The 27975-nt window shown below is 36.2% G+C and overlaps 1 protein-coding gene across 23 annotated transcripts in view; it reads right to left on the minus strand.

Moving 5' to 3' along the window:
* MYCBP2 (MYC binding protein 2) overlaps nucleotides 1-27975 on the minus strand; it is a 273135-nt gene that overhangs the window by 74828 nt on the left and 170332 nt on the right. For all 23 annotated transcript variants that reach the window (XR_011259486.1, XR_011259485.1, XM_069601843.1 and 20 more), the window contains 12 exons: nucleotides 25014-25239; nucleotides 23362-23480; nucleotides 22201-22288; nucleotides 20974-21023; nucleotides 18299-18471; nucleotides 15504-15648; nucleotides 11503-11718; nucleotides 7901-7956; nucleotides 6307-6422; nucleotides 4006-4103; nucleotides 3186-3302; nucleotides 2325-2465 (listed from right to left, as the gene is read on the minus strand). Coding sequence is in view for 21 of the 23 variants with exons in the window: in XM_069601843.1 (XP_069457944.1) it covers nucleotides 2325-2465; nucleotides 3186-3302; nucleotides 4006-4103; nucleotides 6307-6422; nucleotides 7901-7956; nucleotides 11503-11718; nucleotides 15504-15648; nucleotides 18299-18471; nucleotides 20974-21023; nucleotides 22201-22288; nucleotides 23362-23480; nucleotides 25014-25239 (1545 nt within the window). In the remaining 2 variants the exon portion in view is untranslated. The remainder of the gene's footprint in view (nucleotides 1-2324; nucleotides 2466-3185; nucleotides 3303-4005; nucleotides 4104-6306; nucleotides 6423-7900; nucleotides 7957-11502; nucleotides 11719-15503; nucleotides 15649-18298; nucleotides 18472-20973; nucleotides 21024-22200; nucleotides 22289-23361; nucleotides 23481-25013; nucleotides 25240-27975) is intronic.

Genomic DNA, 27975 nt, shown 5'->3' on the forward strand with positions numbered 1-27975 from the left:
TGTCACAGCAGCCCAGGAACTTCCGGCCAGCACTGTCTGCTTTCCTGGCTTTCTTAATTCTGGAGACCCAGGGCCATGGGGAAGAAGGGTGTCTCCAGAATGCATCTATCCAGCAGTCTCACTGGGTCCTTCGTGGTGCAACAGTCCCTAAACAAGTAGTTTTCTTTGTCAGATCGTGCTATTTCTCTCAAATATTACTACAAATTCTTATGGCTTTTCTAAACTCTCTAACATAACTCAGTTGTTTTAGTCTCAGCTAATGGCTTTTCTCTTTTCTCTATGGAAATGATGGTTTCTTTCACCTCTTCCCTCTCTTCCTCATTCCTAAAAACTTACCTACTGCCACAAATACCATCTCCTTATTCACAGAAACAATTTACCAGTGTGCCTTCAATTCCATTTTCTCCTCCTTTACAGCCTTCAGATTCCTTTTCTGTATCTTTGATGCCCACCTTTTTTACTGGCATCTTTTAATTTATAATGATCTCAAGTCACTATCATCCTTAAAATTAAGGAACCAGAAAAATCTCAGCTTTCTCAGTGATACCAGATACTCTGAGTTACTTACATCAAAAGAGAATTCATGTCATGTTTCAACATAAAGACAAACTAGAAAATACCAAAAGCTACTTCCTTTTGCTTTCTGTCTCCAATTAAGTCAGAGATAACCTCTTCATTCACTCACACAGCAGTGAAAAGCCATTGAGTACTTGTATGGCTCACTCCATTTACCTCCTCTCCCTCTGACCTCAAGATTGTCTGCTAAAAACCATCTCTTGGCTAAAGTTTAAAAGCATCAGGTAACAGAACATGAGGATTCCAAAATGAAGCCATGGCATTCAGAATACTTCCTGCTCATCCTTGCTACCTTTGTTTATTCTCTTGTTTTGTCTGTATGAATATCCTCCTCCTCCAAAAGTACCTCCTCAAATGAGCCACAAAGGAATTAGGAAAAAAAATCTTTGAAGCAGAGGTAATTTCGAAGTCATAAAGATAATATAATCTAACATAATGCCTTATTAGGGCCTTAAAATACACAAAACCCTATATTGGTCAAAATTTAAAATATAAACTGCTAACAAAATAAACACAATGGCTACTGTAATTACTGCTGTAAAATATCATCTTCATTATCCTGAAGAATATCTGGTTACTATAATGAGAGATGGATTAAAACCATTTAAGGGCAAGTTTCTAGCCCTAGATTAAAAAAAAAAAGCAGTAGACCAAAACTCTCTTGACTTTCTCTATCATGCATCTAGTAGTTAAAAATATATAGACAGCTTCTTTCCCCATTGTACTATATAAAACAAATACAAAAGAACAGAAAAAAGAATGTGATTAATAAATCCAAATAGAAGTTCTATTATGTTCTTCTCAAAAGCATCATTTTGTATAGCCACCCTTTTGGAGAACATTACTCTGGACTATCAAGGAGAAAAACAAACAACACAGTGACTGATTTGATAGAGTGAGCTTTATGCACTGATTCTTTTTAAAGAAATTCAACTGTTTAAAATACTAAGATTATTTTTAAAATAAAAATTTATATTAGCAGTGTCATGTCATTAATGTCATTCATTCTTCAACATAAAGTCAAACTAGAAAATACTAAGAGCTACTTCCTTTTGCTTTCTATCTCCAGTAAAGTCAAATATTTAGTTGAGATGGAAAGGAAAAAATTATAAAGAGAGCCATGGGTTCCTATCAGATTTAGTGACACAGTAAACTTTTGAACACTGGCTCTATGTACTCCACTGCATCTGTCAAAGAGGCTAATAGAATTCTCGCAGACTCTGAGACTGAGCTTCAACTAGAGCGCTATAGTACTGCAAGTCTAAAAATCCACCTTGTTTTAACGAGGTAGTATCATACACCAAGAATGAAAAGATTCAAACTTAGACAACACACAAAATTACAAACCACCACCAAAAAAAAAACCAAAACATTATATGTGTTTCTGAAATGAATAGTAATACTGAATTCTTAAATTTTAGTGTGGAGTTCATTCCAAACAGTAGCGTGAATAAGAAAGGAAAAAAAATGTTAACTACTCTCATTAGCCACTCTCATTCCCTGTCTCCCTGGAAAGAAATCAGCAGGCCTAGTTTAATTTACTGCTTCCTCCTGTGATGGACTATATAAGTGTTAAAGGCCTTAGCCTTGCCAAATTTCACCTTTATTAAACAGAAGCTCTCAGAATTCAAGCACTTGAAGTTATTTAGTTGTGGTTTACCTCAGAACTGAGAAGCCTTAATTAAAGAAAGCCCTGTAATGAGGACAGGGTACACCTATAATCCTCTTTAAAACCACCTTTTACTTACGTCAACAGGGACCAGAAGACTTTTCCCAAGATGCTGATTAAAAGAGAGGCACCAGGCTTCGGTATAACCGTTCATGTTAGGAACGTACTTCTTTATCGTCTCATCATTGAGCCTCAGCCACACACCATCATCATTGTGGATCTATGGGATACAAGCACCAGAAACAAGCCATGCCTGCCCATCACTCCGAGGAAGGCAGCAAAGTTCTGAAAGGCTCAAAGCAGGCAAATAATGGTGGACATGGACATTAAGAATCTAGTTTTTGCATAAGTTAAGTATGAGAGAACCTTTAAGGAAAGAAACCAGGAAGCCAAGCAATATGATAATTCACATGGTGAGATCGTAAAACATATTGTCACTTTGAAGTAAAAGCACAAAGAAGTCACAGTTTGAGATAAACACTTCAATAATAAAACCAGAGGTTTCCCAAAAGAACACAAGCCTTTCTTCCCCTCAATTTAGATTTTAATAATCAGAAGTTACTGATTATTCTAATAAGTTACATTATTAGAAAAATGTCCTGTCCAAAGTGAAGTGATACAACAAACACATACAAAAACAAACAACATTTTAAATATTTAAGAAAAACTACTCGTTTTCACTGAATTCTCATACTGGTTCTGACTAGCATGTTAATTTTTATGCTAAAAATATAATTTTAGTTATTCATTGATAGAGAAAAATAAATGCAATGTTTGAAACTCAATGAACAAAATTTTGAAATTCTGTGAAACAATTTTCCAAACACTACCCAAACTGCTTAAAACATATTCTAACAAAAAATTTAGTAACCTTATATCATGCAAACAGTACAAAAATTTTTCATCCAAAATTTATTACAAGTGTTTCTTTACAAATTACCTCATCAATGAAAGTGATGGTTCCATTGACCTTCACTATGCCTATCTGCTCACTCTGAAGGGAAGGGTGGCTACGGATACGGAGCCCTGCACTATCCTTGGCCACAAATTTTCGAACCTGAGAAAGGCAAAGACAGACAGATGAAACAGGGGAATCATGGTAGAGAGACCTCAGAAGTGGTAACAGATAAATAGACTTGAAAGTATAATTCTGAGAAAGCTTCCAAAATTATTTGTAGCTGGTCTTCCTGTGCAAATAACAATGGCTTATTTGTAACAATAAGAGAACATTTTTAAGTATAAAACTGTAAATCATTGAAAAAATAGAAAATTATTTATATATTGATAAGTTCTTTTCTAAACTTTGAAGACATATGATAAAAAGGAAAAAAGAGCCTTTTTTTCCTTTTAGGAAGGTATGATATAAATTCTATTACCTATGTTTCTTTTTTTTAATAAGTAAGTAGTTTACTAAAATTCCTATAGCACTTACTCTTTAAATGTTAGGAAATGAATTTAACAGCACAGGATACTTTAATCTTGACAACTGTACACACTTTAATGTCAACAGACGTTTTGTTAATCGTAAACTTTCAATAACAGAAAGTATACAGAGTCTATAAATTACTATAGCATTATACCAAGAAATCAAAAAGTACAGTTTTATCCTTGAATTACCATGAACTAGTCTTCAAGTTTATTTAGGAATACTTAGAATTCAAATACTGAAATTAGTATTAGACGTTGGATCCTTGAAGCATCAATGAAGAAAATTAATAAATTTCAGACTGATTCATGTTCTAATTTCATTCTCCCCTAACCTTATTTGGTTGAGGCTCAGTCTTTGGTTTGACCAGTTGAGTTCCTGGTGGTATCATTCCTTTTGGTGGGTCTTTTACTTTGACTTCTAGGCCAGCATCTGTAAGAAAAGGAAGGGAACTGTAACATTTGAGAATATAAGGGACGGAAGACCCTTAAACCTAACTTCATATACATTCACAGGCTGTTTTAGACAATTAAAAGAAATATCTGAATTCTGTCCTTCAAGGTAATTAATATTTAACAGCTAAAAAATAGACAAGTACTTGGAAAAATGACTGTGAGATTCCAAAGGGGAGTCTCAGGGATTCAGGAAAAGAGGAGGGGCTATAGACTATATTAAATAATACTGAAAATTTTTAAATAACAAAAAAAGAAACCCTTGTGTGATTGAACATTAACATCTGATCAGAGCACTACTTGTCATCTATAACAATCTTCTCATGAGTAACAGGCAGCACAGCTTGGTGTTAGACTTGATTGTTCCTAATTCTGTCATTAACTGTTTGACTCTTTAAGAACAGCGCCTAGTTCACCGAGCTGTTGTGAGAATAAAAGGATTTTAAAAATACATATAGAATATATGATTGTATAAAAATTTTTGATATATATTACTCAATAAATGTTAGCTATCATCATCATCATTATTCTAATGAAACTTGTCCTTGCCTACAGTCAAGCAAGGTCCTAGCCTACTATCAGTTTAGTCACCTCTGGGGAAAGTTGATTTAAGAAGTTAGGGAAGAAAATGAAGGTTCTAAGCGACTATGAATCTTTTTCTTCAATGTCATTCCAGAAAATATGTATGAATATGAGTGGATTTTTCTTATTTATGTTAGTTTTCTTTACCCACTATTAGCAAAGATAAAACCTTTCTTGACTGTCTCCACTTTTGAACTTCTGTAATTTGTATCCCTTGCATGACACTACTTGTATTTTATTTTACTTCCTGTGATTTTGTTTGCCCCCTTTATCTTGCAATCATCAGTAAGCTGTTCACTTGACAGGAACTGCCTTATCTAGAACAATGTTTCACTTAGAACCAACAGAAGTTTGCTGAACTAAAGGCTTTAAGGATACTCTGAAATAAAAGAGTACAGCAAAAGGCTTCCGCTAAAGGTTTCTCAGATGGTACAGATGAATCTGATATATCTAATCCTATAGTTGTTCTTTAGCTGCTAAGTTGGGTCTGACTCTTTTGCGACCCCATGGACTGTAGAATGCCAGGTGTCTCTGTCAATGGGATTTCTCAGGCAAGATACTGAAGTGGGTTACCACTTCCTTCTCCAGGGGATCTTCCCGACCCAGGGATCAAATCCATGTCTCCTGCAGTGGCAGGTGGATTCTTTACCACTTTGTCACCTGGGAAGCCCCAATCCTACAGTTACACTACATTTAATGCATATTCTATATATCTTACAGTTACATCAAGGTAAAGCACCTCTTTATCTTCATGTAAAAACAAACTAAAGTTTCCCAAAGGGTATTTTGGTGGAACGTTCGAACAGTGTTACTTTTATCTCTACCCCCTCCTTCTCTCTTCTCTACATGAAAGGGTTTCATGATAAGTATTAAACGAATTGAGAGGATTTTTAATTACAGAATGTCTTAAAAGTCCAAATATGATAATATGAATTGCATGAATATCTGAGACGAGACTACAATATATGGTTTGTTCTAAATCTACCTGATCAGAGGAACCCATTTGCTTGAGGAGCATTAAAAAAGATAAGTGTTCTAAAGAATCCATATTGATAAACTTTTTAGAGCTTTCTTATCCAACTGCTGTCCAAGTATTTGGATAATTTAAAAATAAAGAGTAGAGAAAGATTAATCCCCAAAGGAAAGGTAACATATTTTTCAAAGTTAGTGGAAGGTAAAGAAACTCACTCTTTCAACAAGTATTTACTGAGCACTCATTGTGTGCCAGGCACTGAACCACACTGGGACATCCAAAGATGCAAGAGGCCTGCTCACAGCCAGGAGAGGAAGATATACCATGACGGGGAGACGAGGTATGCATGTGGTTACAGGGCAGCACGGAGGAGATGGAACCTGACTAGGCACATTAGGGAACGCAGGAAAGGAGTCATGAGGGCTACAATGACTCATAAATTATTACAAAATGTTAGGACCTCATAAATGCACAAGTTACGTACTCATTATAAAGGAAGACATGATGCTCCCTGCAAGTTAGGAAGTCTGTCCATGTCTGTGATACATGGACAAGGGCAAGCTAGAACAGAAAGAGGATTTTCATTCTAGTTCTTTATACTAAGTAACTCACAACTTTAGAAAAATACCTATTTCAATGCCATCGATGGTAACATGAATAGTGTAGAGCCCAATAGCCCCTGGAGTCCAGTTGGCACAGTAAGTGCCATCATTATTGACACGAATCAGCATATTCTCACTGGGTCTGAAAGGAAATAAGATTGATACTGCAATATTTACTTTGGTTAAACAGCTGACATCATCATGAACATGTATCAGCAAACATTAAATTTCTGATTATATGATCACAATGAATAGCAACCTTACTGCCCTGTCATAGTATGTTTTCCTACTCTCCATGATTAAATTTACTCTTTCTTCCTCACTGCAAACCTCCAGTACCCCTCTTTCTGACTCTCAGCTGATGCGACCTCATCAGTTTCTTCCATTGAAAAACATAAGCAATCAGATACAACCTTAAGGTTGCAGTTAGATTCAATCTACTTTCCTCCACCTGCTGTTACAATGGAAGGAATGGCCTGGGTCCTGTCCAGTGCCAGCCCCTCCATTTGTGCTACGGATCTCATTCATTCAACACTTCAGTGATATAATTCTCTTGCTCTCTTTTGTTCATCATTAACTTCTCCCACTTTACTGGGTCATTTCTATAAAAACTTCAACATGTCCCATCTTAAACACCTCCCCGTGATACCATACCTTTCCCTATAATACAGTCTCATAGCTCTTTCCCCATTTACAGCAAAACTTACCTGAACAATTGTCAACGACCACTCTCCATGTCCTCATTTCCCATTCTCTTCCAACGCTTATCCTAACTATGCTTTTGCTCCCAATACTTCCTTGCAACTGATTATGTCACAGTCACCAATGTCCACCATGTCCCCAAATTCAGGGGCTGTTTCTTTATCTTCAGCAATCTCTCAGTGGCATTTGATAACTTACAACTCCTACTTTTTTTGAAAAACCTTTTTGCTTCTTCTGATTTTTCTTGTATCTGACTGGCCACTCTTTCTAAGTGTTTTGTTGGCTTTCTCTTTTCTGACTACCTTGGATTGCCCCAGGATTTAGGTCTAGGTCTCCTATTTTCTTTCAGTGTCATCTCTGCAGTTGGTCATTCGTCATTAATCAATTTTAAATACCATATCTATAAAGATGATCAAAAATTTATTTCTCTTCTTCTGAATTTCAAACTGGTATTTCCTGTTGCCCTGGGAATATCCCCTAGTGAGCAAATAAAACAGTCGGCCAAAAAACATGCTTCAATTTGGAGTTAACAGAATTACTCAGAGCTCAAAAACAGAGTTCTCATAACTAAGTTTCATAACAAGTGCAACATATATTAAAATCACTCTGCCACTCCATTAGGTGATGGAGAGAAGGAAATAAAAACAGAAAAAACAAGCCAATTTAATATATACTTTTAGATACTAGTTATTTCTATATTACCTCGGTATTATATAACATATTGGCAGTATTTACAGTTCAATATAAATACATGCTTCCTGCAAATCTACACATTATAAAACCTGTAGCAAATCTCTACTGGGAATTTTAAAATGCTACAAAATATTTCCTTAATAGACAAGAAAGTTGGAACGCATGGTGATTTTAGTCGTAAGCAGCTGACATGTCTTGGCTAAGCTTCGAGGAAATGATCCTCACCTCTTAGGAGTTGGTGATGCAAAACGCAGTTCTTCAAATGAGTAATTCTCATAAACCTTTAAGAAAGAGAGCATCAAGAATCACAAAATCATTAGAAACATTCTTAACTAATGCAGTGACAGAACACTCAATAAATGGTACTGAGACAATTGGTTATCCATACAGGAGAAAAAGAAAAAAACTCAATTACCTACATTACACCATCTACAAAAACAAATTCTAGGTGTGTTAAAGACCTACATGTAACAAACAAAACATCAACAAATTCAGAAGAAAAAAAGGATAACATGTCTTGAGCACATTAAAATTTTAAATTTCTCCAAAACAAGGACACCATAAAGAAATGGCAAAGATCAGCCTTCACCTGAAAGAGATTTGTGATTCATTTAACCAAAATTGGATATAAAGCCATAATACATAGAGAACAAATTAATACAAAAGAGAGAAACAACACAAGAGAAAGGTAAGTAAGTCTAGTCACTGAAGAGGAAATCTGAAAGGCCAATAAACACTTAAAAAGTTACTCAACTGAACCAGGAATCAAGGAAATGAAAATGAAAACAAGATAATCATATCACAGTCATCAAATTGTGTTGGTGAAAACCAAATGCTGGTGAGAACATGAAGCATCTTACATTTTGACACACAGCTATAAATTTTTGCAATATTTAATAGAGGTGAAGACAAGTATGTTCTACAATCCAGCAATTCTACTTCTAGATATGTATCTTAGAGAAACTCTTGTTCATGTAGAAAAGGTAGTACACACAGTTATCTGCAAATGTTTGATATAAGAAAATCCCCTTTCCTGAAACAAGAATTAATATCTCAAAGAGACAGTTCGGGAATGGTATTCTGTAACTTCCCTATCCTGGGCCTCTCAGAACATTCCTAGAATACTGAATTCAGTCCTGGTAACTAGATTTTCAAAAGAAATTATACAAACAAGTAGGCTACCAGGAAACTAAAAGAATGCCTAGAGAGGTAAGGAGACAAGAAGTTAAATTCTTTAAAGAAAAGTTGAATGAGAATGTTTAGCTTCAAATTCTTTAATAGTCAAAACTATTAGATTTTCAGTCCCTTTATTTCTTCAACCTCAATCATCTCAACTTCCACTTTTAGTCACTTGCACTGACAGTCACGGACCTGTGACACTACTTGCTCAGTTTTCTGCCTCTGCAACTCCTAACCACTTCTACTCTTAAGGCTTCTGGTCATTCTCACCTCCCCAGAGTTCTCTCTCTGAATCTACTTTTATTTTCCTTCCAAATGAGCTGGATTCCACTGACCTTTCTTTAACCACCAGATGCTCAACTTCCTTCTCAGTCACTGTTTGCTTGTTGAATTATCTGGGACAACATCCATGCCGACTCAATCTAAACGATTATGATCATTTTTTTTTCATGTTCATAAGACTCATACTGCATTGCTAATACAGGATCTTCAGTTTCAACTGATTCTCCAAGGAGGGCTGATAAATCTTTTCTGATCACTTTCTCCTCATTCTGTACAATAACTACTTCATTTTTTTTTCCCTTTGTTTCAAAATCTTGATCCTAAGATTCATCACTCCCATCTCTAATCTAAGACATATAATTGCTCTCATAAATAGTTCCATGGCCACACAACCTATAAACTTATTAGCAATTGATTATTTTATTTTCCCTCTCCTGGTACAGTGTAAGAGGTAATAGTTCTTATTTACAGCCAATCCCTCCACCTAAACTACAGAACTATTTTTATCTCTTGGAGTATCTTCATTGTCCCTTCTCAAACGTCTCCTCATCAGTACTAAAAGATGTCTTTCTATATTCAATCTCAAGACTCTAAAGCCTTATCTCAATTCTATTTCCTCTGTCTCTTTTTACAACCAAACATCTTGAAAGACTACTGTACACTCATTTTGTCTTTAGCTATTCTCACCTCTCTTTAAAATTTTTATTTATTTTTAATTGAAGGATAATTGCTTTACAGAATTTTGTTGTTTTCTGGTAAATCCCAACATGAATCAGCAATAGGTATACATATGTCCCCTCCCTCTTGAACATCCCTCCGATCTCCCTTCCCATCTCACCCCCCTAGATTGATACTATTTTCACCTTCTCTTCACTGCAATTTAATTAACCAACTATGTCTCTAAAGCTGCTCCTGTCAAGATCGCTGCTAGATCCGTTTCAGAACTTCATTTCTGCCGCAAAACATCATTAATCCTCCTTAATATGCTTTCTGTGACTTACAAGCCATGGCATAAGGCAGCTGAGGAAGTAGTCAGGAGATAAAATCTGGAACTGACTACCTGGCATTTAGGCGCCCTTTGACAACTTACTCAACCTCTCTATGCTTCGGTTTCCACATATGTAAAATGGGAATAAAAACCAGTGATGTACAGGGTTGTTATGAGAATTAAATGAGTCACCATATGCACCGCAGTGGTAAAAGGGCCAAAGGTAAAAATCGATGTCCTAGTTTATACTAGCCCTTTGGCTGGTATTCTTGCCAACATTTTTGTTTCCCTTCTCCATTTCTTTTTAACCTAGTAAATCAACATTTCTCAAAGCGTAGCTTTTGAATATGAATCATTCTGCATATTTGTTTTATATATATAAATTTTGGAACCTCTTTCCTATCTACATCTTCGGATGATAGGAAAATCTCCTTTTTAAGTAAGTGCTCCTGGTGATTCTGATGTGGACAGAAGTTTGAGCATCATCATTACTGATGTTCCTCAGGACCCTGTCCTGGAACTTCTCTATTTTCACCATTTTAGATAGACATCTCCTACTTTCATAATTTATGAGTAATCCAAGTACTGATGATTCTCCAATTCTTTTCATGAGGTAAGACTGTCATCACGTCAGGTTTGTAGTTTCAGCTTCTTTTCATCTATCTTCAGATGGATATTTCAGAGGTATCTAAAACCACATCCAACGCTGAATCTATTACCCTCCTCAACCAAAAACTGCCCCTTCTCCAATATTATCACTCTTACTACTCAAGCTCAAATTGTGAACTTCGGGTTTTATTTCCTTCCTCTTTCCTAAAAATCTCCTGAATCTATACTGACTGACAACTCACTAGTCCAAGGGATGAGCATATCTCACCAGATTAAGTCAGCAGTCTCCTAAACAGACTTAAACCAAACCAAGCCTCTTGATTACCCACCCAATCACATTCTCCATATTCTACCATAATCTTTATAAAACCAAAAATTATGTCATTCCTCCAAATGAGAGCCTACAACGGCTCACACTGCTCTCTGAAAATAGCATAATTCCTAACTCTGATTTCAAATAATGACCATCTTGATAATTTAGATTAACACTGGCCTCTAAAGATTAACTAAAAAAACTAGACAAAAATTTTAAAAAATCTGTCTAAAAGCGTCAAGCCCAAAGAGGGAAGAAACCCAAAGAGATAAGCCTAACATTTGGAAGAACCCAAAGCTGAAGAGGGCCTCAATAATAAGCTCAGAGTCCTGAAGGGTTGCGTCCGAGGAATAATGGTAATTTGAAAATACACAAGCATTTTCACAGGAACTGAAATGTTTGCTACATAAATGAATGGTAAAAAATAAAATTTTCCTGGGAGGTAAAATGAATTACCTTCATCATTGTTATGGCAATATATCGAGCCTCCTTCACTATCATGGGTTCATACGAAACATCCAGCTTTGGGGATGCTAGTCCGCCAAAGGTCATGTCAGTATTAGAAGATGCAGGCGGTACTGCAGGACTACCAGGAATCCTCTGAGGTTTCTTTACTTGCTCTTGTTGTAAAGATGTTTTTTTCTGAGAAACAGGAACGGCTTTCACTTCCACCTAAATGAGATATTATAAAAACCAAATGCCATTATTATATAACTGTCCGTGACACATCAAAAGAAGCAATTAACAACTTTAAACTGGCAATTCTGTAAGTTTTACATTACCACTTGTCCTTCTTGGGCTTTCCTTTTAAAGACTATTTAACAGTGCCAAATGATTATGAAGAATGCATCTCAACAGGGATCCTGAACATAGTGCAAAAGAGAGGCTTTGTTTGGGGGAATAAATAATCACAAATATCAAAACAAAATAAAAACATGTGCCACCATTAGTAACATCTAGGAAAGGCCAGTAAAAGGTATCTACATTCTTGCTGGAATTATTTTCCAGTAATTTTCACATATTTTAAAGCACTAAACTCAACTTTAGCTATACTGTTCTGCAAAGAAAAAGTACTCCCCTGACAGATGTCTTACAAATTAACAGATAATAGAGCAAATTTTATACCTAAAACTTAAAGATGTTTATTTACTTTGCAGAAAGAGTACTATCAGGTGGTTCTGTCACCAACATGAACTATGAGGGCCAAGCAATCTATTAAACTTTCCAACTCAGTTTCTTCAGTGATAAAATGGGGTATTTTTTATCTGCTTTACTATAGAGATGCAAAGAACAAACTTCCTAAGGCATGTTAAAACACTGAAAGCACAAACTGCCTCATAAACAATACTCAGAAGTACCTTCCAACAATTATAACAAAATATTACATTGTTATTTGCTATGCACTGGCAAAAAACACTTGGAACCTAGACAACCACAAAGTTACCAACGATTTAAAGACCATTTTAGCTCTTCATCATTTTGAGGGTCACCCAAAGTTTCTTCTGTTCTTTTCAGATACTACTGTGGCTGGCAAGAACAGGTAATTCAACAAGAGGATCTTCACAGAAATAGGAAGAAACACATAAATGAAACTGAGAATATTACTCAAGTAATTGAGAGACATCCCAGGAACGTGGATTGTTCTTATCAGTGTCATTCTGTGGAGTTAGTAGTTTTGAAACTCTCACTGTCTACATAAAGTGCAGGTAGCATACATGTTTCACTAAATAACCACAATCCTTCGTTGGAGTTACAAGAAATCAGTATTTGGATTGGCATCATGCTCTGGAAATATTAAAAACCCATCTGACTTTTTTAAAACACAGAAGTTTAAAAATAAATAGTAAAATTGTTCAGCTCATATACACTGCCACCATTAAAAGCTTTAAACTTAAATGTAACAAAGGAAAAAAAAAGTAAATGCTTCCAAATTTTAAGAATTTGATTTTAAATTATAGCTACTATTTTCATATATATTATTTTGTTTTAATATTTCTTTAAACAACTGTATTTTCCCTCAGTAAATTAAAAGTAGAAGTACATCTGCCTATATACCACCAACCTTGAAATAAATCAATAAATAATTTCATATTTTATGAGTACTGAGATTAAAAAATGATAACCATTCTGCTTTCTTTTATAAACTGTGCTTCTTCATAAAATATGTTATTCTTTTATTTCCTATGCAATTTTCTCTTTTTACTAAGCACAATTTATTTGGAGTAGTCATTTTTATAAGTTAAAAAAATACCAGTAACAGTTGCTATTTTAAAAAAGCATTTTGGATCTCAAAAATACTATCTGTAAACCAACTTTTATGTTCCAAATAATTGATTATTACTCTATTAGGATACTTCAGGAGTTTCTGATAAGTCTAAAATGTCCTGAAAACTTCATGAACTAACAGGCTGAAAATGAAACATGCTGAATTAATTTTGTTTTCAGCTAATATGATAATGCAGTATCAATAAATCTAACATCAATAGGTATGCAAATCACTTTTCCTAAATAGTACTTATTGGAGTTTCCTAGAATACGCTTTCTATGTTACAGATATATCTGATATGAATCTGAGTATATTAAGAGGCTTCAGGATTCTTGTCCTTAAGAAGTAGATTATACAGGCAAAAAAAAGAAGAGAAGTAATGAAAGAGAGAGATGGAATTCCCGGTGGTCCAGTGGTTAAGAATCAGTGCTTTCACTGCCATGGGCCTGGGTTCAATCCCTGAACCTGGGACCTAATATCCCATAAACCACACACCACAGACAAACACAAACACAAATAAACAAAAAAGAGAGGAAAAGGGGGAGAGAGAGAGAGATCACGTGGCTAAAAAAGAACCCAAAGAGGAGAACAAAAAAGATAAAGCATAAAGTCTGACTCTGAAATGTGAGATGTAAACAGCTCAGATACTAAAATGCAGCAAGAGACAGTAAAAGGTGCAAAGGAGGAAACATAAGAAAATGCAACTAAAGATCTACCATAAGCACAATAGTAAGGATGAACATTAAAAAGAAATGAAATGTTATGCTGACTTGGAAAATGGTAACTACAATACAGTCACATGAATAAGGGACTTACTGTGGGCTTAAAGACGGGATTTAACAATTCACAAATACACTGTGAAATGAGAAATTCACCCATGAATACACAAAACCCTTCAACATATTAAAGCATACTGTATTGGGATAAAAATTCTGTCCTCGGGTAAAGTCATTTTTTGTTATCACTACCAGAATTACGTTATTCTCTACTCCATTTTTTTCTTACAATTTGTGACGCTTTTTAAATTCTAAAGAGTAATTCTTAGCATGAAAACACTTTGATGGGGTATGATCTTCTTTAAAAAGGTAAGCAGAAGAAAAAATGTAAGAGTGAAGCATTACTATATGGATATGTATTATGTATACTGTATGTAATTAAAAGAGTACATACTCTTCCATCCTATATATGTTTGGGTCATGGCCAAAACACTGAAAGCCACTAGTAAAGCCTGAATTTTCTTTAGTATCAGGGCCAAATGCTTTTCATTACAGTTTTACTTACTGGTCTTAAGACATATAAACTATTGTCCTTTTTTTTTTTTTAACTGTGAATCAAGTAAGTGGTATTGTGCTTCTCCATGGTACAAATGAAATAAAGTACCAACTAGTTGAAAAAGTGCTAGTATATTGAGGTAAAATCAGCTTCTCTGTGAGCAAAAAAGATTTCAGGCTTAATCAACTCCAAATAACCTAATCACTTTGTAAACACAACTTTGAAGGGCCGGCGTAACTGGGGATTGCCTATACAAACTTTTGTTCGATATTCACTGTTTCCAGAAATCTAATAAAAGTTTTAAATAAGATATTTAATTAATATATAACATAGAAGACTTAATTTTATGCCTTTATTATAATATGCTCTAAAGTGTCATTATTAACTAATGTCTCAGGGAAGAAGTATTCAGAGAACTATATTCTTCAGTATAGCACAGAACTAGTTCCATTCCTCATTCTTTTACAATCCAAATTTAGGTATTTCTGATTTATTTAATAAGTATCAATATTATATTTTAAAGGTTGCTTCAGTAGTACCAAATGTAAAACATATTTAAGTCTTTTAAAAACATACATAAAATTTTTAAATGTATTCTTTCATTTATTTATTCAATGACTAATATATGATGGTCTTCCCTCTTTGTGCTTAGCACTCTTTTTATGGACACTTTCTTATCGTCCCTTTGAATCACCATAGCATCCAGCGTATGTGAAGCAAAACCCAAAAAGTATATAACTTGCATAATCGAGTACTGATTAATGTGAACAAATCATTTAAAAATGTTTCAGCTTCCTTCACTGCATATAAGTAAGGAGCGCACTGCAAATAAGACTCTAAGCTCTTGTCATTTCTAAAATTTTATGAGTTACAATAGTCAGTGCCTAGATGTCTATTAATTTAATCCCAATACAATTACCTTCATGTTGGGAACGTGTACCACATCCCCATACTGGTCTTTTGTTTGCACTGTGATGGTGGTAGGCCAACCACACCGAATATCATCCTTATTCAGAATCAAAGATGTTTTCTGAGGATCAGCATAGGAATCTGGCTGAAGCCACCTAACAGGAATGAAAAAACAAGTAAACAAAAAACCAAACATTCATCAATATCTTCAGTGATTAAAATGAAACTAGGCCAAATGAATAAAACTATACTAAACAAAGGAGAAGCCAATGGCACCCAACTCCAGCACTCTTGCCTGGAAAATCCCATGGACGGAGGAGCCTGGAAGGCTGCAGTCTATGGGGTCGCTGAGGGTCGGACACAACTGAGCGACTTCACTTTCACTTTTCACTTTCATGCATTGGAGAAGGAAATGGCAACCCACTCCAGTGCTCTTGCCTGGAGAATCCCAGGGACAGAGGAGCCTGGTAGGCTGCCGTCTATGGGGTCGCACAGAGTCGGACACGACTGAAGTGACTTAGCAGCAGCAGCAGCAGCATACTAAACAAAGTGCTAAAGGGATTATCATTTCCAACTCAGTAATAAGGACCATGGGCTTCCCAGATGGTGCCAGTGGTAAAGAACCTACTGGCCAATGCAGGAGACCTAAGAGATAGTGTTCGATCCCTGGGTCAGGAAGATCCCTTAGAGGAGGGTATGGCAACCCACTCTAGTATTCTTGCCTGGGGAATCCCCATGGACAGAGAAGCCTGGTGGGCTACGGTCCATACGGTTGCAAAGAGTCAGACACGACTGAAATGACTTAGTATGCAGGCACAATAAGGATCACAAGTATTAATAACTTCCTCGGAAATTATTAATGACAAATTCATTAAACAAATATTGAGAGAGTCATTTCCTAGGCAGGTAAATAAGTCTAGGGGTCCCCAAGGAGAGAGGAGTCTGGAATTCTCAAGGAGGAAGAAAGGACAAACTTTTTTTTCCTTCTCTACATTCCTTAGGACTATATAACAATAATGTATCCTGCCTGAGGACAGTCTCTGGATTAAACCTTCTGGCTAATTCTGTTATCTTAAAATGTAAATTATGGGAGTAGGTCTGGTGAGGTCTTTACAATCTCCAGACATTCTTTGGATTCTTTGGAGAGCATATAACTTCATTGCTAACACTAACAAGGGGGTACTCTTTCTGCCCCCTTCTGATGTCTATGTCAGAAGCTTTCTCTATGTCCTTTATACTTTAATAAAACTTTATTACACAAAAGCTCTGAGTGATCAAGCCTTGTCTCTGGCCCCGGACTGAATTCTTCTCCTCCGGGGGCCAAGAATCCTGGAGGATTCAACAACCTTTCAATATGCTAAAGCATATGAGATTTTTGATGATTACAAATAAAACAGAAACAACTGTAAAATCAGAAAGTGTGAAATTTTAACTATGGCTGATTTAAAATAACCAAGAAAATGAATTTAGGTTGTATATTCTTAGAAGTCCCAAATAACACTACTTAAGGAAAGTGAAAGCGAAGTCGCTCAGTCATGTCTGACTCTTTGAGATCCCATGGACTGTAGTCTACCAGGCTTCTCTGTCCATGGAATTTTCCAAGCAAGAGTACTGAAGTGGGTTGCCATTTCCTTCTCCAGTGGATCTTCCTGACCCAGGGATTGAACCCAGGTCTCCTGCATTGCAGGCAGACACTTTAGCCTTTGAGCCCCACCAGGGAATCCCTATTTAGGGAAGGTTTGCCTAATTGCCAACCTGAAGACCTGGGAAAGAGCAGCATTTCTGTCAAAGCAGAAACAGAAGTGACATTTTGCTTGCTGGGGAGCACAAGGTTAGAAATACACCACCTTCTCTTTACACAGCTTAGTAATGATTTTCCTTCACTACCATTCCTTCCATGCAAATTCGCTTTTTTGTGATATCCATGCGTGAATTCTTTGCATGATCTGCATTCAAGTGGTCCTGTGAGATGACTGAGGAGTAAATTGTGATGTATACTACATGAAAAGGTCCATGAAGAAGGCAGTGAGGCTGACTTAAAAGATGTTTTCTATTTTTCTCCAATCACCACTTTAGTTTTTAAAAACCAAAGAGTAATCTCTGTATTTTTAAAATTAAAGCCAGAAAGAGGGTCATATTTCTGTATTTACTAGTAGTGTGTGCGGTGTACTTAGTCACTCAGTCGCGTCCGGCTCTTTGCGACCCCATGGACTAGCCTGCCAGGCTCCTCTGGTCCATGTGATTCTCCAGACAAGAATACTGGAGTGGGTTGCCAAGCCCTCCTCTGGGGATCTTCCCAACCCAGGGATCAAACCCAGGTCTCCCACATTGCAGGTGGATTCTTTACTCTCTGAGGCATATTTCCTAGTGAAATTACTCAAGTCAGCATATTAGTTCACCTTCAAAAAAAGCAAATAGCAACAAAATAAATGAGAACTCTATCATCTTAAATTACCTGATTTAAATTCCTAATTTATATCTGCATTAACTGTAGATTTGGAAAAAATCCTCATATTAAGACAAATATAGTGACAAATTTAGTAGTATAGATATTAAATATTACCATCAAATTCTAGACTTCTCTATTTTACCATGTAGTCTATATATTTTTAACAATTATTATATATTTTAAAAATATACTGAAATATTAACTACTACTTTATATTTCAGAGAGTCCAAAACACATAAACTACATTATTTTAGGTAGCACTGTAACATCCTAATGACTCCTCTCCTTTCTCTTCAGAAATGAAAACTAAGGTAAGCCCTGGAGGAAAATCACTGTAGGACTTAGGAATGCATTACCTCGCAAGCCTTCCACCACTTGATCCTGGAACACAAGCGATAAAATCGTCCAGAAAGGACTGTTCATTGCTCTGGATTTGAAGTGGTAAGTTTCCTTCTAGTGCCTCCAATATAGTTGGTGAATGAGAAAGAGCTAAACCCTTTCCAAGAATACCAGAATGGGTTTTGCACACCTGTTGGGTAAAAGAGAACATTTATATCTTATAGTATAAAACTTAAATCACATGATTGTTTTGAATTTGCACCCAATTTTAGATAGGCCTTTTTTGGGGAAATCGTTTTCTCCTCATGTCCCAGTGCTCCTTTACTCTGTACAGTAGAAAACTTCCAGCAGGGAAACACTCGGGGTAATACTTCCAGTTTCATTCTGCTCACAAAAGGAAGCGATTTATCTGAGTGTTGCAGGTTAGAGCTAACGCTGCATCTCCCCCTACCCACGCTCTCCATGTTTCCCTGCACGTGTCACATCCCCGTGTGTCGGGACCAGGGCTCCCCTCTGAAGACAGCTGCAGAGGTTGCCCGCTTTCTGTGTCTCCATTACTGGTGGTTCTCTTGGGTAGGCTGTGTCTGTGCTCTTGGGCAGGTGGGTACCAAGGTCTTGACTCAGGCAAAAAGTAGATGCAAGCCTGACTGTGGCTGCACATACACTGCATTAGCCTGTGTAAGCCTTATTAAAGTTAAGGAAAAAGGGCAGATGAAACAGAAATTTTAGCTCTCAACTAGATGAGAAGCACGCCTAACATTTTAGAAAGACTTGCTATAAGTGCTAAAACTCTAGAAAAATCTTAATGACTGTATAATAATTTCAAAACAAAATATTTTCATGGAAAACTATTATATTTCCAGTTCTTTCAATTTCTACAACAGTAACTTCTGCTTTTATGAACCATGCAATTTCAAAATCATAATCTTTAATAACAAATGGACAAGTTAAAATTCAGACTTTGGACAAGTTATTGCTATGTCCTCTTGAGCTAACAAGTTACAGACCATTCCTGAATCAGTGAAAGGTATAAACTGGTGATCAAATGATCTCTTGTAGTTATTACACAATTTAAATAACTCATTTAAATGGGGCTTCCTAGGTGACGCAGTGGTAAAGAATCTGCCTGCCAATGCAGGAGATGCGAAGAGGTGTAGGTTCGATCCCTGCGTCAGGAAGATTCCTGGAGGAAGAAACGGCAATCTGCTCCAGTATTCTTGCCTGGAAAATTCCATGAACAGAGGAGCCTGGTGGGCTGCAGTCCATGAGGTTGCAAAGAACTGGCGTGACTATGCAACTAAGTATATACACACAACACATTTAAATGCTCACCATCTGCCTAACAAGCAATGGGTGTTTAATGTATGTTAGACCATCACAACGACTACCTTACATGCCAAAAAGGTGTGTAATTTGGGACATCACTTTTTTCTTTACAGAAGCACAATAAAGATCTCCTCATATCTGGCCTAAATAACATTCTATAAGCCATAATACCTGGGATGATGAGCTACTTGATGGATTTCCTTAGCTAGAATGCTATATGACACACAGCATGTTCATTAAACATTTTTTTAATTAACTTTTATTTTTGTATCTTAAGATACAGAGATTTAACTTTTCTAAAAGGAAAAACAAAAGCTGGTGGGATTTTAAAAAACATAAGTTTCTTAACATTATTGAGGACACCATGGTTCCCTACAATTAGAGCACAGTGATCAAGATCATGGACTTTGTCACCAAATTGCCAAAGGTCAAACTCTAGACCAGCTGCTCACCAGCTGTGTGATTCTGAGCCAGTTATTTAAGTTGTTTGTATCTCAGTTTCCTTATCTATAGTTAGGAGTTCCTACTTCATAGGACTGTTGTAAGGACTAAATGATTTTAAAATATAAAACTGTTTGGAATAGTAACTGATAAAGTTAAAAATCATAAATGTTTATTTTTATTATTACTGCTGTAATCATTTCAGAAAATAAATAACATGTAAACCACTGTAAGTATTAGAAGACCTGGATACCAGCTTCGATCCCCCAGTTGGCTGAATCCTTAGATAAATCAAAACTTCTCTGAACTGATATAATTGTCAGATACAAGAGAAAATAGTGATTTCAAAGTGCAACTGCAGAAATAGACAGATAATGTCAAAGATATGGCAAACTACTGGAGAAGGAAATGGCAACCCACTCTAGTATTTTTGCCTGGAAAATTCCACAGACAGAGGAGCCTGGTGGGCTACAGTCCATGGGGTCACAGAGTCAGCCACGATTGAGCACATCAGTACAGTATATGGTAAACTATAAAGTTGCTCTATAGATATTATTTCGATTACTATTACTAACATCTTCTTTCTAACTGGTAAATAAAACTTCTTTCAAGATCTAATTTAAATGTCCACCACTGGACAAAACCCTCCTCTGGGCCCTTGGCACTTGGTAGCTCTTCTTCCTCCAGCGGGGCTTACATCTCACTCCAGAGTCAACACCCACCGTGCAGTTCAGTAAGGGCTCATACAGGGGTTGATTCCATCAAGGGCAGCAATTATGAGTTATTTATCTTTATAACTGCCAATTGTAGGATGAAATACTCAATGAATGAGTGCTATGCTCAAGAAAAACAAGGTTGATTTGAGTGAAAATTTGGCTTAAAATTAATGTACAAAGTTTATCCTTATAATTATTGAGGACAATACCTGTAAAGCAGCCTCTTCAAGAATTTCAAGATCCTCCTCTAATTCATTACCTGGTATGTAAATGAAAAGGTTTACCAAAATATATCAATGTTTCATTTAACTTTCGAGTCTTCTGCATTCATAAATGTTCTCCAAAAATTTGATATTCCAAATTGAAGAGAACTATTATCATTTTGGAAAAATCTCAGTGGTTTAAATTTTACAACGCTTATTTTCAGTGTGAATATAAGCTGTAAATCTCAAGACAATACTAAAAAAAGCACCCATCAAGTGTATCAAAAGATAGATATTACATTTATATACACCTTTAAAAGGAAACTGATTATTCAGAACCTCTTTCTTTTTCAGTTATATTACAGAAGAACCTCACCTTTAGTAAACAACAGTTACTGACAGGAAAGCCCAAGACAGTGACTGTATTCTCTAACCATCTTCTGCTTTACTGCTTGATGTAGAACATTTATTGAATTTTCTCTGATAGCTTAATGAACTTATAAAATATTATAACCAAACTGATACATGTTCAAAGGGAAATATTTGAATTATACAGAAGTGCAGAATAAAAAATTCTGCCACCATCCCCTTTCAAAGACGAAGAGTATCACCAGTTTCCTATGTATTGTTCTAAAAACTTTGTATGCAAATAATCACTGTATGTATGTATGTGTCAACCTACATACACGGGAACATACACATGTATTTACATATATGTATACAATATGATGTTCAAAAAAATGAACATCATATAATTATATAATCTGGACATCTTTCTTGGCCTGGACATAAAGGTTTACTTTTTTGTTACTGTATTTTAACAGCTACTTACATTTGTTTTGTATAGATATACCATCGCTGATTGAACAGTTCCCAACTGACAAACATTTTGGTTGCTCCTAGGTTTTACAACCACAAGTACTGATATATTAATCTCTTATATGTTTTTGAGTATTTGTATAAATATGTATAAAAATGCTATATCAAAAGGTATATTTATATACAATTTGAATAGCTATTGATGAATTTTCTTTGAAGAGGTTGTACCAATTTCCCTCATATGAATACAACACAAATGTCTCATTGTCTCCAGTATAGTAAGCAGCTGCCCATGAATATATGTGACTGTTAAATTCATTTTGCTATTTTTAGGATGTTTTTCAATAAACATTCTATTTGTAATTTTGTAACTTTTAAAAGAATCATAAATACCTAGTACAAGATCACACTTACCAACAGGAAGTGCTAGATCCTTTTTCATCAAAGCTGCTGCACAAACCCCACCAAGATTAGCTAGTTCTTTTTCCAACTGAATGACTCCCTGGAGAATTGAAAAAAATCAGATGCTGTAAAAACTGTTTGGAAGATGCAATTTTTTAAAAATATAAACTTATTTATTTATTTTAATTGGAGGTTAGTCACTTCACAATACTGTATTGGTTCTGCCATACATCAACATGAATCTGCCACAGGTATACACACGTGTTCCCCATCCTGAACCCCCCTGCCTCCCCTCTCCCCGTACCACCCCTCCTGGTTGTCCCAGTGCACCAGCCCCAAGCATCCAGTATCATGCATTGAACCTGGACTGGCGATTCGTTTCACATATGGTATTATACATGTTTCAATGCCATTCTCCCAAATCATCCCACCCTCTCCCTCTCCCACAGAGTCCAAAAGAATTTTTGAGAGATGATGCAGATTATCAAAAAAATGTGACTTGCATTCCAGCATAACGTTTGAAACAAAAAGGAAGCATGTGTTAGCAGCTAATGGTTAATTAAGAGTTTAAGAGATTCAATATATGTCTCACATTGGTTATATTGTTTCAGACCAAAAAGTTTTAGACCAACAACTCATAGTCCAAAGGATTTTTCATTTATTACTTTGATGGAACATGATCACTGTTTCACCTTAACTTTTTTTTTAAACAGTACTACTTGAAATCTTTACGACAGATATTAAGTTAGTGCCATTGTGAAATTAGCACCCGTGGCAGATTCATGTTGATGTATGGCAAAACCAGTACAGTATTATAAAGTAAAAAAAAAAAAAAAAGAAGAGAAAATAAATAAATAAATAAAATTTTCATTAAAAAAAAAAAAAAATCACTCAGAAAGGTACAGTTACCAACCAGGTTTGGAACAGGCATGATTATACTATGTCTTTAAAGGCTGGGTCATGCTGCACAGACTCTGATCTCTCCACGTATTAAAACCAGCAATATCAGACACAATTCATTTGTACAAAATTAAACTACAAAATAGTTTGACACCCTAGCTTAAAATAAAATTTCAGGCTTCTTGAATATATTCAGCAAACACAATCCAAGTCAACAGTAGCCCTTAGAAACACAATCTTCCTCAACAGAATAAGAAGATAATTCATTCTCACCTCATCAGGTCCAGGGCTAAACTCATATCCAATTGCAAAACATTTGAAACCATAGAAAGAAGCTTTGTCATCTTTCACATAATCTGATGCAGTCTCCAATGAAAAAAGGGCCTCATTCCCTAAGAAAAAAAACTAACACTGAGTTCAAAATCTGAAACAACTTTATTAAAATCTCCTTACTTTTATCCATCTCAAGATAGGTAGCAATACAAATCAGGCTTCCTAGGTGGCGCAGTGGTAAAGAATTCATCTGCCAATGCAGGAGCTGTAAGAAACGTGGATTTGACCCCTGGGTAGGGAAGATCTCCTGGAGAAGGAAATGGCAACCCACTCCAGTATTCTTGCCTGGAAAATCCCATGGACAGAGAAGCTTGTTGGACTACAGTCCATGAGGTCGCAAAAGAGTTGGACATGACTTGAACACACATGCACTAAATAATGTATTTGGTTTTGGGGTTTCTACATTTACTTGAACAAAACTGTGCTAAAAACAACACTAGAAACAATAAAACCATACCAGGTTGTTATTTTTATGATTTAATTCTCCTTAATCACATGTCCTAAGTAAGTTACATGAGCAATCATTGTCAATTATCTGTCAATTACTGAAGTGACCTCTGTGTGTAAGTAGCTCAGTCATGTCCAACCCTTTGTGATCCCACGGACTGTAGCCCACCAGGCACCTCTGTCCATGGGATTTTCCTAGGAAGAATACTGGAATGGGTTGCCATTTCCTTCTCCAACTGAGGTGACCTGGATTAGCCTTTTTTCTAAGCTGGAATCTGGCTTTGATCTCTTCACAAACAAACATGGCAGGTCAGATCAGAAGAAAGAAGTTTCTGAACTTGAACTGGCTCTCAGCTTACAAGATCACAGGATCACTTAACTTATGATTAAGTGGTTAAAAAAACAGTTTGCAAGATCACAAGATCACTTAACTTATGGTTAAGTGGTTAAAAAAACAACAGACTACAATAACAAATTTGTGGCACCCACCTGGCCACAAATACTCTTCAAGCTTGAAAACAAAGCTTTACATAACTTAGTGGGCTCCATGGATCACTAGCTCTCTTGAAACAAAGAAGTCCTCAGCAACTTTTTAAAATTGAACACTTACTGGGAAAATAAACACCTAATCCAACTTTTTCTATAGTTTGGCCTCAGTATTAACTCTCTGCTTTGGTCAAGCTTCCCTGGCGGCTCAGACAGTAAAGAATCTGCCTGCATTGCAGGAGACTTGGATTCAGTCCATGGGTCGGGATGACCCCCCAGAGAGGATATGGCAACCCACTCCAGTACTGTTCCCTGGAGAAACCCATGGACAGAGGGGCCTGGAGGGCTACAGTCTATGGGGTCACAAAGAGTCACACACAACTGAGTGACTGACACACTTTCTTTGGACAAGCTAATCTTTTCTCACAAGATTCTCAGAACAGTCTCTTTTCTAAACCTTGGTCATGTTATGCCCAGTGCCCAGAGTCTTCTTCACTAATCAACTGCAATCTAGATACAGAAGAGGTCTTGAAGACATTCTTCTGAAAATTAAATAAACATTTTCAATAGCGTGTCTTTACTAAACATAATTCTCATAAATGCATGTATTTTACCATATAAAACAAAATAAGACAAAAAAAAAAAAAAAAGAAACTTACCTGGCAACACTAAAACCATAGTAGGCCACCCAGAAGACCCTGAAAATTTCTTTAGTTCTATCCAGGAATTCAGATTTTCATGAACAGCTGTCAACTTTGGTCCATATCCTGAATTCTGAACAGTTCTAATGGGGATCAACAAACGGAGGACGTCTTCCGACTGTGCAGTGCCACACTGAGGGTCAAACTCGAGTGTCATCCACCGCACACACTCTGGGAATGTCACCTGAGGTCAACAGACAAGAGGCCACTTGCATAAGAAGAATCAGGTTTTAGCTTCTGGTCTAGTTTAGAAATAGGACATCATACTGGAAAGATGATCCCTTCAACTTACTGTAACATTAATGTTAAGTAAGGGATTAATACTGTACAATTTTAAGAATTAAGTGATCAGAAACCAAGGTATTAATGGTCAGTATCAACTGTCTCTGCTCTCCCGCTGTATTATCTATTGTTTGCTATCTAATAGGTGGTTGATACTGCACTGTGTTTAAGTACATACTGATATCATTAAAAAAACAATTACAAAACTGCTTAATTTCTGAAAAAAATAAGCTATCTGATTGTCCTGTGGAAGAGCTTATTTAAATAATAAATTTTCCATTTGAGTCAGTATGCACTTAAGGAATATAGGTAGGTAATTGACAATGTAATTGGATAGGTAATAAAGATACATTGATGGAAATGAATAAATCATTAAAATGTAAGGTTTTAGTCACTTTTAGGTTATCTATCATTCACAGTACCTAATGCAAATGCTTCTTCTCATTAACCAAAAAAACTTTGCAACTTCAAATATTATGAGAATATAAACACACACACTTATACACTTGATAAAAGCCTTGATTTTTATAGTCTTCTATCCTAAAATTTTACTGTACGCAGGAATTTATGATGGCACATAATTACATGTATTTTTAAGGCCATTTTAAAGTTTCTGTCATCATCATAGCAGAAGGAATTCTGTAATTGCAGCAAATTACAGTTAAGCAGGACCACATCAAGTAGTAAACTATGAATTGGTTGTAGGACATGACATAAACCTTAAGAAATTTCCCAAGTATGATATTAATCTAAAAAAATTTACTTTAGACTATATTTAGTAAAGGATTTTTTATAATCCTTAAATAAAAAGCTCAACTTAGTTCACAGTAACATAAATGCAAATTAAAACTAAACAGGCACCATTTTCCCAACATTCTTCCCATTATATTGGCAGAAGCTTCCAGATTTAAACACATACTCCTGTGGGGAGGCCATGAGAAAATAAGCATTCCCATATATTGTTGGTGGGACACAAAAAGCCATAACTTCAACGGAAGGGAATTGTCAACATCTAGCAAAACTACATATGCATTCACCGTCAGAATCAGCAACTCCAGATATACCGAGCACAAGGCTCCTCATTCTTTGCTTAAGCCAGCAACCCTACCTCTAGAAGTTTAGTTTGAAGATATGCTTCTAACAATATGAAAACAAAAACAAACCAAAAAACCCCAACCATATGCACAGTTTATTCACTGCAAAAAAAGAAAAAAAAGAAAACACCCCACATGCTCACACACCAGACTGGCTCAAAGACTATGATACACCTTGACAACAGTGGAGCACTATGAAGTTGTAAAAAGGAATGAGGATGATCTCTGCAAATGGATATGGAGAGATTTTTACACACAGTGTTACTTTTAAAAAGCAAAGTACAAAGTAGTATATACAGTGTGCTATTTAAAAAAAAAGAAAGAAAATAAGACTACATCTGAATCAATCTTTCTGATTTTTTTTCCAAAAAAGAATGCAGTAAGGATAAACCATGATACTTACTGGAGTAAAGCAGAAGCAGAGAAGGAAAAGGACTTATAATTCTGAGTATGTTGCTTTACATAATTTTATTTCTGTAGCTGTATTAGTATTTCACATAGTTTAAAACTAATATTAAGTCAAGTGGGGCAGGGGAAAAACTCATAAAAATTAAGTACAAATAAACAAGACTAACTTTATATTAAACTAATCATGTAGTCACCTACACATATATATAAAATGAACTACTCCAAACAACTCCTGAATAAAGTACTTTGATTATATTAATGCTAGTAGGGTTAATATCGGAGAAGGCAATGGCACCCCACTCCAGTACTCTTGCCTGGAAAATCCCACGGACAGAGGAGCCTGGCAGGCTGCAGTCCATGGGGTCGCTAAGAGTTGGACATGACTCAGTGACCTCACTTCCACTTTTCACTTTCACGCATTGGAGAAGGAAATGGCAACCCACTCCAGTGTTCTTGCCTGGAGAATCCCAGGGAGGGCGGAGCCTGGTGGGCTGCAGACAGAGTCGGACACGACTGAAGCGACTTAGCAGTAGCAGGGTTAATATCAAAAACACTGCAAATAAACTATTTAAGTAGTATTTTTAATTTTTATAGTGGCATACATAGACGAAAATGGTATGAAGAAAATACCTCAGCAGTTTTGACTGGAATTAGTAAGAAGTGCTCAAAAACTGATGAAAACATAGGAAAAGGACACAGAATCTAGTTTGAACAGAATTCCCCTGACCAAATCAACTGACATTTGAGCATCAGACTGAATGACAGCACAATATTGTAACACTGAGCAAAAAGAGAATCTCTGAGTACATACTGGTATAAACACATGCAATAAATATATAAATGAACACACTTTTTCAAGTAGAAGGGGTGGGAAACTCTCCTTTACAACAGAACACCAGCTGGGGGGAAAAACAGAATTAGAAAGCCACCGTCTTGCAGCCACCATAGCAGTAAATGATTTGGGTAAGAATAACCAAAGTGAAAGTGAAGTCGCTCAGTCGTGTCCGACTCTTTGCGACCCCATGGACAGCAGCCCACCCGGCTTCTCTGTCCATGGGATTTTCCAGGCAAGATTACTGGAGTGGGGCGCCATTTCCTTCTCCAAGGGATCTTCCCAATCCAGGGATCGAACCCAG

This window comes from Ovis canadensis, chromosome 10 (assembly GCF_042477335.2).
Source record: "Ovis canadensis isolate MfBH-ARS-UI-01 breed Bighorn chromosome 10, ARS-UI_OviCan_v2, whole genome shotgun sequence".
Classification (NCBI taxonomy): domain Eukaryota; kingdom Metazoa; phylum Chordata; class Mammalia; order Artiodactyla; family Bovidae; genus Ovis; species Ovis canadensis.